The sequence below is a fragment of the Gracilinanus agilis genome, chromosome 3 (assembly GCF_016433145.1).
Source record: "Gracilinanus agilis isolate LMUSP501 chromosome 3, AgileGrace, whole genome shotgun sequence".
Taxonomy (NCBI): Eukaryota; Metazoa; Chordata; class Mammalia; order Didelphimorphia; family Didelphidae; genus Gracilinanus; species Gracilinanus agilis.
In genome coordinates, this window is record NC_058132.1 from 341,770,647 (window position 1) to 341,789,884 (window position 19,238).

The 19,238-nt window shown below is 40.9% G+C and overlaps 2 protein-coding genes across 3 annotated transcripts in view; one reads left to right on the forward strand and one right to left on the reverse strand.

Annotated features, from left to right (window-relative positions):
• SLC49A4 (solute carrier family 49 member 4) overlaps positions 1–9,188 on the reverse strand; it is a 127,457-nt gene extending 118,269 nt beyond the window's left edge. The window contains exon 1 of the mRNA XM_044670047.1: positions 8,620–9,188. Within this exon, the coding sequence (XP_044525982.1) occupies positions 8,620–9,004 (385 nt within the window). The 5' untranslated portion in view covers positions 9,005–9,188. The remainder of the gene's footprint in view (positions 1–8,619) is intronic.
• A 1,807-nt stretch (positions 9,189–10,995) lies between these two features.
• The window catches only part of HSPBAP1 (HSPB1 associated protein 1), a 51,821-nt gene continuing 43,578 nt past the window's right edge, over positions 10,996–19,238 (forward strand). For both annotated transcript variants that reach the window (XM_044670048.1, XM_044670049.1), the window contains exon 1: positions 10,996–11,091. In XM_044670048.1, coding sequence (XP_044525983.1) covers positions 11,052–11,091 — 40 coding nt within the window. In that variant the 5' untranslated portion in view covers positions 10,996–11,051. The remainder of the gene's footprint in view (positions 11,092–19,238) is intronic.

Sequence of the window (19,238 nt, forward strand, 5' to 3'; positions counted from 1 at the left end):
TTTTCCTAAGTTATATGATCAAACCTATCTTCTTCTCTCACCCCTTCTGGTGCTGCCAGGCAATTCAATCCTTCTAGTGATCTAACTGCCAAATCTTATGTCTTCTTTTCAGTTCTTATCCTTCTTGAAATCTCTGTAACTTTTGATGCTGTTGAGCACTCTCTTCTCCTGGATTTTTCTTTTTTCTTGATTTTTCTGACATGTATTTCTCTTGGTTCTATGCCACCTGTCTGTCTTCTGTGCTAGATCATTAATCAGGTTATGTTGGGAACTGTGGGTTATCTCCCAAGGTTCTGTCCTGGGTCCTCTTCTCTTTTTACACAACGTTACTTGATCTCATCAGTTCCTATGATTTCAATTATTATTGCTAGGAAGACAACTCTTAGATGTACTGGTCTAACTATCTTCTTTCCTGTCCTCTAGTTATATATGCAACTGCCTATTATACTTCTTGAACTAGATATTACACAGACATCTTAAACTCAAAGTGTCCAAAACAGAATTCATTTATCTTATCTTTTTAGCCAATTCCTCTACTATTCCTAACTTCCCTATTACTGTGTCAAGGGTACCACCACCCTCCCAGTTAGTCAAACTCAAAACCTAGGTATTATCCTCACAGCCTTACTCTTTCTCAATCCCATATCTCATTGTTGCTAAGTCTTGTCAATCCAACCTTTCTGATATGGGGTTTCCCTAGGCACCACAAAAACTCCAAAGGTGTCCCAGGTCAGAGAGTATATAAAGAATTCATTTTCCCCTGCATTCCTGCAGTACTGAGGGAAGTGACTGAGCTGAGAGAAATATCCCCTCTAGCCTCTCCCCCTCATTCTTGATGAACACGTATCTTGAACTCAGACATCTAACAATCCCTTAAACTGGACAAGCTCACCCCCTTTTGACTCTGAGACATAGGACATAAGCACATGACCCATCTCAGGTCCCAGAGTCCCAAAAACATCATTCTATCACCCCACCATTATCCCATCTCTAGTCATGTGGGCCCTATTGTCAGGAGGGTATAAGTATCCCAAACCCCATCTCCTCTGGTAGGCAGTATTCCACCTGCTCCTGCCTCCCTAGCCACCCAATTCCATTATTAACTTGCATTAAACTTAATAAATTTTTCTATTTTTTAAGCTAATTACTAGAGCCTTATAATTCCTGAAGAAGGTGTCCCTTCTGGCTCAGATTTTCCTGATCAGCTCTCCTACTACACTTTCCAACATCTCATATATATATATATCTCTCCTTATATATATCTCCTTATATATATCTCCTTATATATATCCCCTTCTTTCCCCTGACTCTGCTATAATACTAGTGGAATTATCATCTGCTTCTGGACTATTGCAATAGTCTGCTAGTTGGTCTTCCTATCACATTTCTCTCCTCATTTCAATCCAATCCTCCAATCAGCAATCAAAGTAGTTTTCCTAAAATGCATGTCTGACCATATTAACCCCCCAAGTCAATAAACTCACATCGCTCCTGAAGAAGGTGTCCCTTCTGGCTCAGGTTTTCCTGATCAGCTCTCCTACTACACTTTCCAACATCTCATATATATATCTCTCTCCTTATATATATCTCCTTATATATATCTCCTTATATATATCCCCTTCTTTCCCCTGACTCTGCTATAATACTAGTGGATTTATCATCTGCTTCTGGACTATTGCAATAGTCTGCTAGTTGGTCTTCCTATCACATTTCTCTCCTCATTTCAATCCAATCCTCCAATCAGCAATCAAAGTAGTTTTCCTAAAATGCATGTCTGACCATATTAACCCCCCAAGTCAATAAACTCACATCGCTCCATATTAATTCCAAGATCAAATATAAAAATCATCTTTTGCCTTTTTAAAGCCCTTCATAATTTGGTCCCTTTCTTTCTTTCCACTCTTCTTACATTTTACTTCTCTCTACATACTCTGTGATATGGTGACATAAAACTTCTTGCTGTTACTCCAACAAAATTAGCAATTTCCTGATTCTATATCTTTTCACTGGCTGGCTCCTTTGCTTAAGAACTAGAAGAATGTGCCCTCAACAAAGATAAAGAAGTAAAATGGAGGTGTGGATTTAGGGGTAAAGATCATAATTTATTTAGGACTTATTTACTGAGTTTGAGATATGTTTGACAGAAAGGAAGATGCCCAACAGTCAGCTGTAGCAGACAGAGACTAAGGAGAAAGAAGGGGACTAAATATAAGACTTGGGAGTTATCTGCATAAACACAAGAGTCAAATTCATGAAAGTTGATGAGTTCACCAAGAAAGTGTAAAGAGAGAAGCTAAAAGAGCCTAGGACAGAGCCCTGGGGGCAGCTATGCACAAAGTATAAGATGTTAGTCTATGACAGTGATGGGGAACCTTTTAGAGATGGAGTGCTAGGTCCCTACCCCTCCCCCCCCAAGACTAAGTGCTGTGTCCATGCCCCACCAGAGACCAGGGGAGGGAGAAAGCACTCCCACTGGACTGCTGGCCAGGGGGATAGGTGATGTACTCAGGCTTGGGGAGAGGGAGAGATGAGGGATGCAAGCACTCTAGTCTGCTCCCCTCTAGTTATGTGAGCTATGATCCCCTCAAACCCAGCTCCTCTCTAACCTGTGTAAAGTGGAAATTGAGGGGACCTTGAAAATTTCAAAGTAGATCCTCTTTAGCCACTATTCAAATCATGCTTTATTGAGAGAGAAAGAAAGAAAAAGTTGGCCAGGAAAAAAAAAAGCAAAAAAAGCACCAGCTTACAGGAAAACCCCTTATTTATAGGAAAATATAACCCTCAGATTAAATGACATCAACCTCACACTGTTTGTTTTGAATTCAGGGAAGTGCTATTTGGAAGTGTCTAGCAGACTCCCTATGGACACGTGGTGTCTTTGAGACTACATTACCCATGATTCCAATGGGTTTCCGGTCTTTGGGCATGGGGACGTCAAAGGTCCCCATGCAGGGATCAGCTTAAATTCAGAGGAGGGCCTAGAGGAGCTCTCTTGGTTTTGCTGAGTGGCTGGCTGGCATACGAGAGGAACAAGATGGACTCCGGTGGTAAATTTAAAAGTTAGTCAGGCGCGGCCATATATATTTTACCAACATGACCATGGCTTTAATTAAACTACTAATTTCTCTTATTATATCAGTCTTTATCATTTTTAATCTTAACACACATTTGCCCCATCATTTTCCAGCCTTCCTAAAGGGGGTATCCTCCAAATTAACCTTTTTAGTAAATGGTCAAGGGTTGAAGTCAGGTTTTAATCTGGATGCAGGGCTGATTGGGAGAATGCTACCTCTGAAAAGCCACTATTGTGTTTTCCAGACCTTTTAGTCCACCTGTTCACTCTTAGGCAGGTACCCCTTTGAATGCAAATTGAACAACCTAGTCAGAGGTTAGAGGACTAAGAATGCAAATTAAAGCTGCTCAAGGTTGCTAGTGAAAGAAACTGGGGAAGGGAGCTGTAGAAGAGGGAAGGGGCTATTAGCCTAGCCTCAGATTCATAAAACTTATTCCTAAATCAATAGACTACAATTTTGAACATTTTTAAAGTACAAACTCAAAAGATACATTCCTAAATCCCAAAAATACTTTGTATAGTAAAGACATTGGTCGCTTCTGGTAGTAAAGACCTAAGATGGCTCTGTCTCACTCAGGCCAAAGGTAATTAATTAAGAGGTTAAGAGGTCACAGTATTCTGAACAGGGTGGGGCAATCTTATCCACAAGGGATCCTGTCTTGAAGAGACCTGCTTACTAACTCCTACTGGGGAGAGAAGGGGAGCAGCCCTGCTACACCTCCCTCTGGCTTTGTAAGTTAGGAACTCTGGTGATCTCTGTGCTATAGGGATGGGTGCACTGGATCCTTGGCATGTGTGCCCACAGAGAGGTCTATGTGTGCCATCTCTGGCGCGTGTGCCATAGGTTCACCATTATGGGACTATTATAATCCAGAAAAAGAGAAAGAAGGATCTTACAGGTAGAAAGAGAGCCATAAGAGAAAAATATCATAAAATCTAAGGAGAAGAAAGTACCTGGCAGGACAGCATGATCAACAGCATCAAATACTACAGAAATGCAGGTTGAAAATTGAGAAAAGGCCACCAGACTTAGCAATATAGAAGTCACTGATGAATTCAGAAAGAGCAATTTCAATATAGTGATAGTAATGGAAGCCAGATTTTAACAGGCTGAAAAATGAGTGGAAGGTGAGAAAGTAGAGCCAACTAAGTGTTGACAGCTTTTTCAAGTAATTTGGCTGTGAGGGAGAGAAATATAGGATGATATAGTTCTATATATAGATTTTATCTCATATTTCACTGTAAAAATTAAGGCCATCTATTGTAAATTTCCTTTCCTTCCCAACTAATTACTTACTTCAAATCATCTCGGCATCAACTTCCATCTTCTTTGCTCTAATTTTGGAGGATAAGGTGACCCTTTTCCTTGCCAACAATCACCTCTTTGACTTAGATATCCTTAAGGTCTAGGACAGAAGTAATCTCCCATTTCTAGTTTGACACCACTGCTAGCCTAGTTTAGAAGCTTGTCTCTTAGGATATCTCTTCTTCATAATATTTAATCATTTTTTATCTATTGGCTTCCTCCCTATTCCCTCCTGTCAAATTGTAGCTAAATGGTATAGTTACAGTACTAGACTTGGAATAAAAAAGGTCTATTTTCAAATCCCACCTCTTTCACTAGCTGTGTGACCCTGAGCAAATCACTTAATCTAAGTCTCAGTTTCTTTAATTGTAAAAGTAGAATAATAATATCTACTGCTCAGGATTGTTGTAAAGATCTAACAAGACAAAATATGGTCACTATTTTGTAAACCTAAAAGTAATCTATGAATGTTAGTGATGATAATAATGATGCTATCCTTGCTTTTAAGAATTTTTTAGGGGGCAGCTGGGTGGCTCAGTGGATAGAGAGCCAAGCCTAGAGATGTGAGGTCCTAGATTCAAATCTGGCCTCAGAAACTTCCTAACTGTCCTGGGCAAGTCACTTAACCTCCATTGCCTAGCCCTTACCACTCTTCTAAGGCAGAAGGGAAGGATTAAAAAAAAAAAGAATTTTAAAACTTCCACTTCCCCTACCATACCCTCAAGCTCTCATCCTATATTCTAGTCATCCCAATAGAGCCTAGCCATTTTAGTCACTTTACCAACTGCATCCCCCTTCACCCCCTCCAAAAAAACCCCCAAACTATTCAACTTTTGCATCTGTCATGGGACAAAAGTTAACAGTTTTCTGACTGGACTTGGCAAAGCAAACCTCAACACAATTCTTTATATGAGTAGCCAGCTATTTGCTGCCTGGAACAAGAAAGGCAAACCTAATCTCTCCTCCACTTTAGAGGCCTTCGAATATTCTGTTCCTGCCTAAATTTTCTCTAAGCCAGACAATCCCAAGTCCTTCTACCCAAATACATAGCTTTCAGATCTGCCACTATTTCTATTACTTTCTTCTGGATAAAATCCAAGTGATTGGTTGTATTTTAAAAGATGATAGTACTCAGAACTGAGAGCCATATTCCAGATACAGTATTCTGGAAATTCTGACCATATTTCTTATAATAAAGTCTGAGATTGCATTAGCTTTTTGGCCATCTTGCCACACTTGGCAGTAGTAATTTATCTGGTTGCAGTGTTTGTATCACTAACAAATCTAAAAGCAACCCAATACCATATTGTTGCCAAAGTATCACCAGTAAATATTTATTAACTGTGTACTTGTACAAGCAAGACACTGGGAAAATAAAAACAACCCCCCCACCCCCTTCAAAGAACTTACATTCACCTATGAGATCACAAACAGATACACAGATTTAAAAATACAAAGTAACTTGAGAAAGGTGGAGAGCACTAACACCTGGAATGATTAGCAAAAGCTTCTCAATTCTCATGTAGCACCTGAGCTCAATCTTACATAAAAATAAGGATTCCTACAGCCAGGGAATGGTAAAAAGCTACAAAAAAGTTAAGGAGAATGAGGCCAAGAAAAGACCATAGGATTTGGCAATTAATTAAGAGATCATAAGTCTATTGGCTTAAAGCTAGAAACATGCCTTAGAACTCATCTAGTCTAACTTCCTTATTTTATAGACGCTGAAATTGAGACCCAGAGAGTAAAGTGACTTACCCAAGGTCATACAGAAGTTAAGTGGCAGAAATAGAATTGAAACAGAACCAAGAGAATGATATATGTAAACACCACAATAATGTAATGGAAAAGAACTCTACATGACATCATGATTCAAATCAACAATGCATGCACAATGGTGACAACAGATGACATGAAACATACTAGCTGATGAAACATTTCTTTTTCCTCACTAGGTGATAGATTATGGGAAAGGAATGAGGCATTCAAAGTTCAACACAGTAAATGTGTTGCTTTGTAATGGGCTTCTTTGTTACTAAGAAGTGTTCTTAGGAGAAGGGTTATTAGGAAGTGATGGTGAAATGAAAAAAGAGAAGCAACAATGACAAAAAAAGTCTTTAAAGAGATCTATGTCGAGGGGAACTCGTCTAATGTTAGATCAGGATTTCAGAGTGCTCAACAGAGGGGATGGCAGAAGACCGAGGGATCAAGAGAGTAGAACAAAGCAAAATGAGAATGAAAGTTTTGAAAGAGGAAGATTTTTTTAAACCAGTAGCCCAAGAATCACAAGAATTAGGAGAGAATGAGATAGGAGTTTATTAGTCACAAACTATTCAAAGAACTACCAAATAATCTGAGTCTCTACTTTTACAGGGTTCTGTAATAATGAAGTGGATCCTGGCACTCTCAAAACTCTAAGAAGCTGGGGGCAGGAAGGGTAGATATTCCAATAAACACCAGATGGATGCACCCTGTAAGCCCTGGACACATTCAGATGATCTTCTCTCCATCTCCAAACACAAAGAATACATATTATGCTCTAGGTCTGGTGAAAGAGGCCTTGGTCTAAGCAACACTAACTAGTCTTGGCAGTAAAAGCCCTATTGTTGTTATTATTTAAACTCTTACCTTCTTTCTTAGAATCAATGCTGTATATCAGTTTCAAGGCAGATGAGCATTAAGAGCAGGAAAAATGGGTGGGGGTTAAGTGACTTTCCCACAGTCACACAGCTAGAAAATGTCTGAGGTCACCTTTGAACCAAAGACCTCCTGTTCTTGGCCTGGCTCTCAAGCCACTGAACCATATGGCTATTTATTCTTAAAACCAAATTTGCCCAAGATGAGAAGACATTTAGCTTTGGTAATTTACCTAAAAGGACATCAGACTTGGTTGGGCCAAGTTTCTGGCTCACAGCCTCTCAATAAGTTCAACCCAGACCTGAGATCCTAACAGAGATCTACAGTGCTGATGCCTATTTCTAAGTAACTTCTCATTACTCATTTGTAATTGGATTCTTATCAAACTTGAGATGTCCCTGACCTCTCATCCCAAAAGGTGTTAGAAATCAAAGCACCCACCAAGAAAGAGGAGGAATAAATAACAGACATATATTATACTTTGGAATGTATAACTTGCCACTTTCCTCACCATCTGTAAAAGTAGGAACTTTCAGAGAGGATCTGATCCTTGGTGTTACGTAATAGTAACCCTCCTAGACATTACAAACTGAAATGTGATGCAAGAATTCTTCCTAAATTTGTCTCAGCTTAACCATTTTTAACCTTTTTGATATCATCAACCCTCTGGCAGTTTGGTAAAACCAAAGGACTCTTATCTCAGAATAATGCTTAAAGATGCATGCTAAATACATACTATTTCAAGAGAAACTTAGAATTGAAACCTTGTATTGAAAAATTATCAAAAACCTTCCCCAAACTTTTTTTTTAATTTAAATTTTATAGACAAAAAGTAAAGAACCTCTGAAGGGGAGGGGGCTTAATATCTATGAGATAGAATGCTCAGGGCACTCCCTTATCCGACAATCTCCAACACTTTTAGGGGGAGATAGGTTATGTGAGGAGGTGCTTAGGAGTATATTTGGGGGTGCCTGGGATGCTGTTTGGGGAGTGTCTTGGAGTTAGTGTGTATCAAGAAGAATTAGATGTGTGTTGGGAAGATCGTGTATTTTTAGGGTTGTCTGGATGTGTGTGAGGAGGCAATTAGTGAGGGAAGTATTTGGGCAGAAGTGAGTGTTTAGGGAGTGCCTTGGATGGGGGGGCAGTATTCAGCTGTGAGTGCTTAGACGTTTTGTATATGTTTGTGGGGGACTTTTGGAGTGAAAGTATTTGGGCCCTTTGAGTGTGTTTGGGAAGTCTTGAGGTTCTAGGTTGTGGGGGGGCAGTGTTTGAGTTTGTGATGGGGAGGTGTATGTGTTTGTAGGGATGTTTGGATCACTGGGGGAGTATCGGGCAGTGTTAGGTGTGTCTTGGAGTTCAGGATGTGTTTGGTTATATATTGTATGTTTGGGTGTTTATCATGTGTACCTGTGTTTGTGTGGGCACACCTGAGTGGGTTACTTAGTGCTTAAGGGGTGTAGCATATGTGCCTGTGTTGCATGTTTGTGTATGCCTGCCTGTGATCTGGGGTATGTTTGGGTATGTGTTATATGTTTTGAGCTATTTGGCTGTGTGTGTCTGTGTGTGTGTGTTGGGGGTGTGTACCCCGGCCACCACTGCTCACCTCTCTTGTCCAGCAACCACATGAAGGCGAAACAGGGCACGAAGCCGATGGGTCCCCAGAGCACAAGCAGCGCGATGTCCCAGCTGGAGAAGCCATAGGCCCGGCGAGCCGAGTTCTGGATGGGGCCCCAGGTGTTCCATACCAGGCCCTGCAGGAAGGCCAGCAACGAAAAGAGCAGCAGTACGAGCCAGCGACGCCCGTACACGCGCGCAGGCCCGGCTAAGACCTGCACCGGCACCGCTGGCACCGCCGGAGCTACCGCTGGCCGCTCCGCAGTCGGATCCCGGCTCCTCCCGGCCGCCCCAGCGCCCACCCCAGGTCCGGGCCGCAATAGCGGCCGCCGCTCCTCTTCCTCCTCCCCTGAGATGCTCCAACTGGAGCCCATGGCGGCGTGGGGCCGGGTGCTCACCCTCAAAGCCGGGTCCCCCCTTCGCCTTGCCCTACCCTGATCACACAGACTGACGGCCAGAGCCGGAGGCGGCGGAGCTCGCTCCTTCCCTCCTCCCTCCTTAGCTCAGGGACGCAAACGAGCCCGGCTCCCGGAGTCTTGTTCACGCGCCTGCGCAGCGCGAGCTCGCCCGGGTGCGGGAACCGGGGCCGCGGGAGGGAGGAGCCGCGCCGCCAACCTGCACTCTGGCGCCAGACGTCCGAGAAGCGTCTTCTGATTGCTTGCTGTTTGGACAACCGGCTCGCGGGGCCACGGTTGAAGGAAATGCCTGGGCGTGCGTCATGTGCTTGGTGAACAGCTCTGCCAAGTAGCATCGGGTTGTTTGTAATTTCATGGAATCACCAGACGGGAAGGGACATTAGGTCATTTGGGATCAGGGATCCTGGGTAGAACTAGGATCAACTTTAGACTGGCTCTTCACTTCCTCCATCACGGTACGACCTGAGCTCCAGAAAAGGAGCACTAGCCAGGAACAAAACTGGAACTTCAACCTAGGGTCCCCGCCTTCTCCCTCAACCCCCCCCCCCCCCCCATCTTAGACCATTTACGCCGCTACTTGTTTATTTACTGGATTTATATATTCTGAAAAGCCGCAATTAACACTTATTGTTTACTATGTGTCAGGCACGGTGCTGAGAGCCAAGGATACAGATACAAGGAAAAAGACTTTTCCCTACCTTCAAGAGCTTACATTTTATCAAAGGGAACTAAAAACCTGGGGACATTGGGAGCGTGCTAGTGGAAGATAAAGACAGACACAAATTATTTTAACATAAAAATATTCTGTTCCTCCAGGTTTTTAGTTTTCCTCGAAACTAAATTATGCTTTTCTTCTCTGAACTCCTATAGTACTTAGCGGTCCTTAACGCTTATTCATCACTTATCACAACTTTATAATTTTTTTTTACATATTTTAAGCATATACTTTGTGCCTAACAAAATTATAAATTCCTCGATGGAAGTATTATTTTCTTTTTTTCAAGGCAATCAATACTTATTGATTGACTTTTGATCAAAAGTGGATCTCTATAAAGTTAACTGGTAAACAGGGTGTGTGTGTGACATCCAGCTCACCAGTTTGGATATGTAAATTCAAACCTGACGCCTGTTTGTAAGTAACACAGGTCAGGTGACCTGAATCTGTCAGGAGAGCCATATGAGTCACGCTACAAATAAAGAAGCACAGCATGTCTGAACCTCTGGTTCCTAGGCCGCTCACTTAAACTGCTATGGCAGAGAGATCCGGACATTACGCCAAGGGACAAAGGGCAGCCAGCTTCAGAAATCAGGATGTGTGCGGAAGCAGGGCAGGTAGGACTCCAGAGATTCCTGGACAGGAGGCAGTAAGAACCAAGTGTCTCAGACTCTACTGTGGCCGTGGTCATATCATTTAACACTGTTTGCCTCAGTTTCCTCCAACATAAAATGCGATGGAAATGGCAAATCGCTCCAGTATCTTTGCCAAGAAAACTCCAAATATGATTACGACCAGGCGGGCATGACTATAAATTGTAACAAGCAAGGAAGCCACCGACGGACATCACATGGCCACTTCCTCTCCCTCTGGCCTTCCCCAAAACTCAAGCATGATCCCCCTTGAATGGAGCCCGAACTTTCTATGGATAGGGAATAGAAAATAGGAAGTTTGAAACAAAGCGAGAGTGCAGTGGTAGCATCTGACCAGAAAGAGGAAGGAGAATTCAGAGAAGGGAACACAAACAAAAGCCACGTGCCGTGGGAGCCAGCTTAAGGGAAGAAAAACAAACAAGCCCACGTGGTCCTCTACCTCCGCCCTCTCCTCCAGGTAGGCGGGGCAACGTGTCACGTGAAGGGACGCCGAGCCCTTGGCGGCTTAGGGAGGCGTCACGTGCAAGGCACTGAGAGTTCTGACGCTTCCGGGGCATCCTGGGTACCAATCCCCTCCTGAGGTCTAGCTCTCTAATCCTCCCGCGCGGCGAAGGAAGAACCTGGGTGTAGGTTGGCCATGGCGGCCGTGGCCACGGGAGATGGCAGTGGTAGAGAAGGTATGTGCGAGGATGAGGTTAGGTGCACTAGGAGGCCTGGACTCCGAGGACGTGGGTAGGATGGAGTGGGCGTCCGTCTGGCTGGGGTCGCGGCCTCCCTTCCCCCTGGGGCGGGGCTCTCTGACGCCGGCCGCGAGCCTGAGTGTCCCTTAGTCTGGCCGCTCCTAGCGTCCCATAGGAGGAGAATTCTGTTTTCCGTAATGGCGGGATATTTCTTTTAATGAGGAACTCCTCCATAATGTAAAATCTACATAACTGGTTCGTTTTCAGTACATAACCTTCTGGGGGATGACAGGCAACAGAGCATTTATTTGTTATTAAACGCTCACTGTGTTCCAGGTACAGTCCCAAACTTCATCTCCTGTCCCCATGCCTTTGCATAGAGCCCTTCTTTGGCTTTTAAGATGCTACTCAGGTACCACTTTCCGTTCGCAGAAAGCCTTTTGCTGATCTCCCCGACTGAAGTACCTTTCCTCCCAAACTACGTGAATTCTATGCACTGGATAGAGTGCTGGGCTGGAGTCAGAAAGACTCGAGTTCAAGTGTGACCCCAGGCTCTAGCTGTGTGACCCTGGACAAGTCACTTGACCCCTGTTTGTCTTTTTCCTCCTCATTTGTAAAACGAAGACAATAATAACCCTTAACTCCCAAAGAATGTTGTGAAGATCAAATGAAGTAATAATTGTAAAGCACAGTGCCTAGCACATGGTAGGTGCTTTATAAATGTTGTTCAAGGTTAACCAGCCAGGATGTGTCAGCAGCAGAGTTTGAACCCAGGTCTGGCCTCTGGTGGCCAGCTATCTTTAACTATTAGGCCCTGCTGCCTTTCTCATGCACATTAAGATTGAATAAAAAAGCATATACTATACATCTCTGTATATACTTTTTTTTACTCAAACTGTGTATATAGATAAATCTATGTATCATTTAATAGTGAAGAAGTGAGTCTTTGACCTTTAAGGGACAATTTCAATTGATAAATATTTGTGTTCCTGTATAAGAGCATAGTGATGTATCGAGGGATGGGGATAGATATTTAGTCAGTAAATATTAAGCATCTACTATATGCCAAGCACTGTGCAAAGTACTGGAGACACAAATACCAAAAAGAAAAAGGCCTTGCCCTTAAGGAGTTTATAATCTAATGGAAGATAGCACCCAACAGGAAGCTGAAAAAGCTGAGGAGGGAGGGAAAGAGAAGATACTAGTAGCTGGAGCATGAAGGAGAGTTCCAAAGAAGTCCAAAAGCAAACATCACTAGTGAAAAATGTGGGGGGGGGGTAACCATGCTGAACCCCCTCTTTAAAAGAAGTCCTGGAAACCATGGCCTTGCACTCCAGTCAGATGAGTGGGGCAGAGAGTACTGATAAATACTGTGAATACCAGGCAAATGTACATGCTACAGTTTCTTGGAATCACAGATTCAAATTGGGTAACAGCTAGGCACCAAAAGTAGATGAGCAGCCCTGAAAGGGGCTCAGCCAGTCCTCACACTAATGTTCTCTGTACACCCCAAAGATACCAGAGTGGTTTGCTCAAGTGTCAGAGGCAGAATTTGAACTTTGATTCCAAGTCCAGTGCTCTATCTACTTCACCTCCCAGCTGCCCATTGATGAGTTTCATATGGTAAGTTTCCTGGGGAAGGAAGGGAGAAAGTTCCAAAAGTCTGACATAGGGATAGAGCCTGGGTTTGTGATTGAATTAATATAAGGAAATTCCTTCTAATGCAGGCTTATTTGAGAAAATACTGAGAAGTTAAGGAATCTATCCAGGTGCTCTCCGCATACTATCCTGATTTCATCTACACAGGACTTTCTGTATTATGCCTGTATGACTACCACCCCACCCCAGCTCTCTTCCCTTACTAGAGTGCAAGTTCCTTGAAGGCAGGGGCTGTCTTTTTGTTTATATTTCTAGCACTTAGCACAATGCCCGGCACATAGTAAGTACTTAATAATTTGCGACTTACCGGCTCTGGGTGGTATAGTCTATGTCAAAAGCAGGACTTGAATGAACAGTGTTGCAACTTCCCTTTCCACTTCCCTCCACTACTTTCCTCTTGTATAAAGGAGTTTGAAATCTTTTTAGGAAAGATGCAAATACATAACAAGTTAAAGATGATAGAAGGTAGCAGGTCCAAATATTATGATACAAATATCAAGATACGGTACAGGGCAGTGATTTATTTGACAGATTGGTAAGACATATCCAGCCTTAAATCCTATGATATTATAATGGTAAAGGTGTGGGCCAAATTGAGCCCTGATTTAAGTTAATTTCTGGTAAGTGGAGAAATGGGACAGTGGTATCAGGAAAGGCACAACTATGGGAAATTTTCAAGAGTTGTCTTGTAAAAAAATGATTTTAATTGGATGTGAAGTTGAGTATTTGGTGATACAGATAAATTTGAGAAATATTCTAGGACACCCTCAGTGTTATCCTAAAAGCTTAGATTTAATTTTAATGGGCAATAAGGAACTGTTTAAAGCTTTAAACATAGATGTGATAATGTGGAGTTTTAGAAGTTGCTTGTGTGCAGAATAGATTGAAGGGGGAAATAGACTGGCAAGTGATTGCTAAGTTATTCTTCTTAAGACACATCTTCCAGAAAGTGTCCAATAACTCCATGTTGGCCATGAGATAAAATACAAATTACTTTGCCTAGGGTTCAAGAATCTCCATAATCTGAATGCAATCTTCTTACCTTACTTTATTTCATATTATCCTTTACAAACCATCTTTTCTAGACATTCTGGACTACTCTCTGAACAGAGGATCCATCTCCCATCTCTGTGCATTTGTACATGTCATCCCTCAACTGTACTTCCAGCTCAACTCTGCCTGTCAGAATACTTATTAGACTTCTGGGTTCAGCTCTGGTTTCAGCTCCCCCCCCCCCCCCCACCTTGAAACCTTCCCTGATTCTTCCAGGTGTTTATGCTGTATCTTTCCTACCAAGTGTACCTTGGTATATACTTACCAGTGTACATATTGTATTCCTTCCTCTCCCCAACAGAATATAAACTTGATTTTAGATGTTACAGGAAAAATACTCTCATTAAGTTTATGTGAAAGGTAATTGCTGCCGAATAACTATCACAATTCAGGAATTCTAGAAGTTAAAACCTAGGTTTTCGTATGCTCAAGCACAGATTCTGGGGTCAGAAAAATAGCCCTGAACAAACATTAGGAGTCTAACAAAGCTTTTATAGAAGAAAAATTGCATTACAGAGGCAGAGAAATACTTTTTTGGCATACAGCCTCATAATCCTCTCCTTTTAGGTCAAAAAAGTCACACAGACTTCTAGTCAAACAGACTTAGTTGCATATTAAAAGTTAAGTTTCAAAGTGCAGAGTTACAAAAGGTTAATTGAAAGGGTTCATTGATTTGAAACCAGAGGATCTTTCCAGAAATAAGTCAACTTAAATTACTTTGGGAAGCCCAAGTTCCCTTTTTGACATCTCAGGAATATAACAGGTTTCAGCTAGCTCCTAACTAGGAAAAATGGCCCTGAACTCTAAAGAACAAAAATTAATAAAAGGAAGTCAAATAATTCTCATAACAGGGACTATTTTGTTTTTGACAGTCAATAAGAACGAACAGCTTGGTATGTGCCAGGCATTGATCAATTCCTGGAGTTGGGAAGACAAAAGCAAAACATTTGCATCCGCTTTGATAGATGAAGTCTAGAGAGGTAGCCAGGTAGCCATATGTGGCTTCTGCAGAACCCAGAAAATTCCCATTTAATTTCTTATGCAGACCCTCGATTCATGGAATCAAGATAGGAAAGGGATATCTGTATTATTAAAATAGTTTTGATTTCTCAGACCCTCCCAAAGGGAGGACTCCATTTCAAAGACTCCAAAGATCCTGAGACCACACCTTGAAAGTCATTGATCTAATTCTGGACCATCTCCTTCCCAGAGTATGATGGTATAATAAGTACCAGGAATCAATAACCATAGTCCTTTTTTTTTGTTTTTGTTTTTTAAACCCTTCCCTTCTGTCTTAGGATCCATACTAAGTATTGGTTCTAAGGTTGAAGAATGGTATGGGCTAGGCAGACAGAGTTAAATGGCTTGCCCAGGGTTACAAAGCTAGGAAATCTCTGAGGCTAGATTGGAATCTAGGACCTCCCATCTCTCACCTGGCTTTCTATGTACTGAGCCACCTAGCTGCCCTAGAGTCATAGTCTCAGTTCTACATGTATGACATTACCCAAATAAGTCACTTATCCTGTTGACTTAAGTTTCCTGACAATCCCTAGAGGGATTAAGGAACCTGCCTTAAATAAACCTCCGATATAAGAATTTTTAAAAGATAACATGCTTAAAAGTACTTTGATAAGGTAAAAGCAGTGGACCACTATAAGATAATAGTTTTTATTGTACCCGTAGCAGCATCTCTTTACAATTCTGTAGCTCAGGAATAATTAGAGGTCAGGGAAGCATTAAGGACTCACAGGTGAAAATTAACCTAAGAAGCAAGGCTACTAAAATTTGTTAACTGTTTGGATATGTGGAGCAAGGATCAAGAACAATTCTAAGATTATAAACCTGGGAGATTGGAAGAATGGTGATATCTTCAATGGAAATAAGGGGAAGTTTGGGGAAAGGGTGACCTTGAGGACAAAAATAATTTTATTTTGGATTTTCTTGTTGAGTTTGAGTTGTTTCTGAAACATCTAATTTGAAATATTCAGTAAGCCATTGGTGATGAAATTCTGAGTTCTAAGGGAGAAACTGAGACTAGCTAAGTAGATCCATGAGTCATCTGCATAGAGATAATAATTAAGCCTATGAGATCTGATACAGGTACCAAGAGAATGGAGAGAAGAGAACTGGCAGAGCCTTGCAGAACACCAACAGTTGGGAGCATGATATGGATGATAATCCAGCAAAGGATATTGAGAAAAACAATGTTAGGAAGAAAACCAGGAGAGTGGAGTAATGTTCAAGAAAACTGAGTGGAAAGGTTATCCAAGGAGAAAAAAAAGGCTTAAAACTGAAAAGAGACTATTCAAACTGGAAGTTGACCCCAAGCCCACCTGTTTGTAGAGATGAGATCCTGTTGCAGGAAGATAATAAATTTGCATTATTTTCAGACTTTTTCAGTCCTCTTTTTTTTTTTAAGCCCTTGCCTTCCATTTTAGAATCAATACTGTGTATTGGTTCCAAGGCAGAAGAGTGCTAGGTAATGGAGGTTCAGTGGCTTGGCCAGGGTCACACAGCTAGGAAGTTGTCTGAGACCAGATTGGAACCTAGGACCTCCTGTCTCTAAGCCTGGCTCTCAATTCACTGAGACACTCAGCAGTCTCCAAGACCCCTTTTTTTCTTTAAAAAATATCATATGGGATGGTTCTCAGAGAGGGGAAGGGATAATAGAGGGAATTCTGTTATATAAAAAAGATATCAATAAACAATTATTTTTAGAAAGACCATCAATTCCCTATATATTTTGGATAGCTGACTTATCAAAGATATTTGATACAAAGGTTCTTCCTACCTGATAGTTCTCTTTCCAGGATTTCGTTCATGAAAAATGCAAAAAACTTACATAATCAGAATTGTTGGTTTTTATCTTTTATGGTCACTTTTATTCTTTGTTTGGTAAGAATTCTTCACCTAACCAGAAATCTGTAAAGTGCCTACTTTATCAATACTATATTGATTCTAAGAAGAGCAGTAAGGGCTAGGTAATGGTGGCTGATTGAATTGCTCCAGGTCACACAGCTAGGAAGTATCTGAGGTCACATTTGAACCCAGGACCTCCTGTTTCTGGACCTGACTATCCACTGAGTCACCTAGGTGCTCCTGTTATCATTTATATTTAAGTATAATTATCCATCTGAACTTTGTTGATCCTAGCTGAACTCTTTTTTAAAAAGTATTAATCCATATTACTATATTTCATCGTAAATTCTTTCTTTTTCATTTCTTTTTTCTCTTTTTAAAAAAATTTTATTTCTGTTTTAGAATCAATACTAAGTATTGGTTCCTAGGTAGAAGAGTAGTAAGGACTAGACAATGGGGGTTAAGTAAGGTGCCTAGGGTCACATAGTTAGGCAGTATCTGAGGTCAAATTTGAACCAGAACCTCCTGTCTCTAGGCCTGGTTCTCAATCTTTCTCCACCGTCATTTCTCAGTTACTGCTACTTCTCAAAACAGGAATCCTTCTGTGTTATAAAAAAGTATACTCAATCAAAACTAATCAGCACATTCATTGGCTGTGCCTGAAAATGTGTTCTGTCACATTGATAGGCATTTCCTTTACGATAAAAGGTGGGAGACATGTATCAAGTTCTGAAATCTTTTGAGATTGATTTCCTTTACAGTATTGTGGTTTGTTTTTTTTAACCCTTACCTTCCGTCTTGGAATCAATACTGTATATTGGCTCCAAGGCAGAAGAGTGGTAAGGGTAGACAATGGGGGTCAAGTGACTTGCCCAGGGTCACACAGCTGGGAAGTGTCTGAGGCCAGATTTGAATCTAGGACCTGGCTCTCAATCCACTGAGCTACCAAGCTGCCCCCAGTATTGTGGTTTTTATATAAATTCTTAGCCTGGTTCTGCTTGTTTTAGTTTTCATCGATTTATAGAAATCTGTCCTAATTTCTCTGAATATTCCATATTTGTCATTTCCCTTGATGTAATATAACATTTCATTACATTTATTATACTACAGTTCATCTGGGGGGCACCTTCTAGTGGTACTATAATTTTGTAATATAAATTTTTTCCCATGTAAGTAACTGGACAATACCAGCTTTATCTAACATTGATACTTTTCCTGTGGTACTTCATCTTAAATAAACTATTTGTTGTTTCCCAGGATGTCCAGAATCTAGGCCTGAAATCACAGGTCCAATCAAAAAAGAAATGTTTTTTACCTTATACTAAATATTTGGGGTAAGTAGAGTTTCTATAATTGTCACTTACCTGCCATTCCCCTTCTTGTTAGTATAAAAAAAATATTTAAAATTCATATACCCCCAGAAGTTGTTTGAAGACCACTGCTCTAATGTGTAACTTCTAATGTGTAACTTCCCCATATGCCTTTTCCCCAGTTCCCAAAGGTAAAACTGAAGCTGAGTGATTTCTCTTTCACAAATGATATTATTACATTTTATATTCTTTAAATACTTGTTCTAATTTGTGTGTTTATGTATATATGTAATCTGTATGTATTATGGACTTCAACTTTATTTCTTCTTATCTGGCAACTTGTCCTGCATTGTCCATAGTACATCCTTAATGTTTATTGAGTTAAGATTAAATGAACAAGGAATAAGGAATCCAGATTGAAGGCAGTCTCTACCATTTCATTAGTTATCTGATCTTGGTTATACCATTCTGTATCTCAGGTTTTTCCTATTAGTTAGTAACTTCCTGACTGCCTTTCAAAGTTGTTTTGAGAAACAAATAAGGTAATGAATAGGAAAACAATTTAAAATTATACCTTACATTTGAGCCTTGTGAACCCTACAGTTTTGTTTTTTAAATAACTAATATGGCTTTTTCCTTTACAATTTTACCTGCCATGAAAGATATGGAATTGCTTTTGGTTTTAGTTTTTTTGCCTTTGTCATATAATATAGGGGGTATTCAGGAAATTTGGTAAGCTGTACTTGTTGTTGTTATTATTTTCAGATTTATTCTTTTTACTTTTATCCCAGTGCCTGGCCTACAATCAGTGCTCAATAAATGTTTGTTGACTTATGAATTCTAATCCTTAAGTTTAAATCTAGCCCAGGTATTAACTGAAGCAATCAAGCAAGAGCATCAATAAATGTAAAATAGTGTAACACCAGGTTTCAGATTTCCTTGCATTTTGCAGTAACTAAGAAGTCAGAGAGAGAAAAAGAGAAATTTACTTTCTTATGTTTTCTCAGTCTCAGAAGTTGATGACAGTTGTAACTGAGGCTGTGGAAAATTGGCTGAATAAAATGAAACACTTAAGGGAAAGAAAGGACTATTGTGATAGCATCTACACTGCTGTTCTGGTTTTTTAAAAGCAGTTTCCAAATCACCTAAAAGGAAAATATTGCACATTTTACATCTTAATGCAGTCTCCTTTTTAAAAAAGGACTATTGAGGTTGCTTCACAGTTTTTTAAAGCTATGAGCAGATTTCCTGGCATGGAATAAC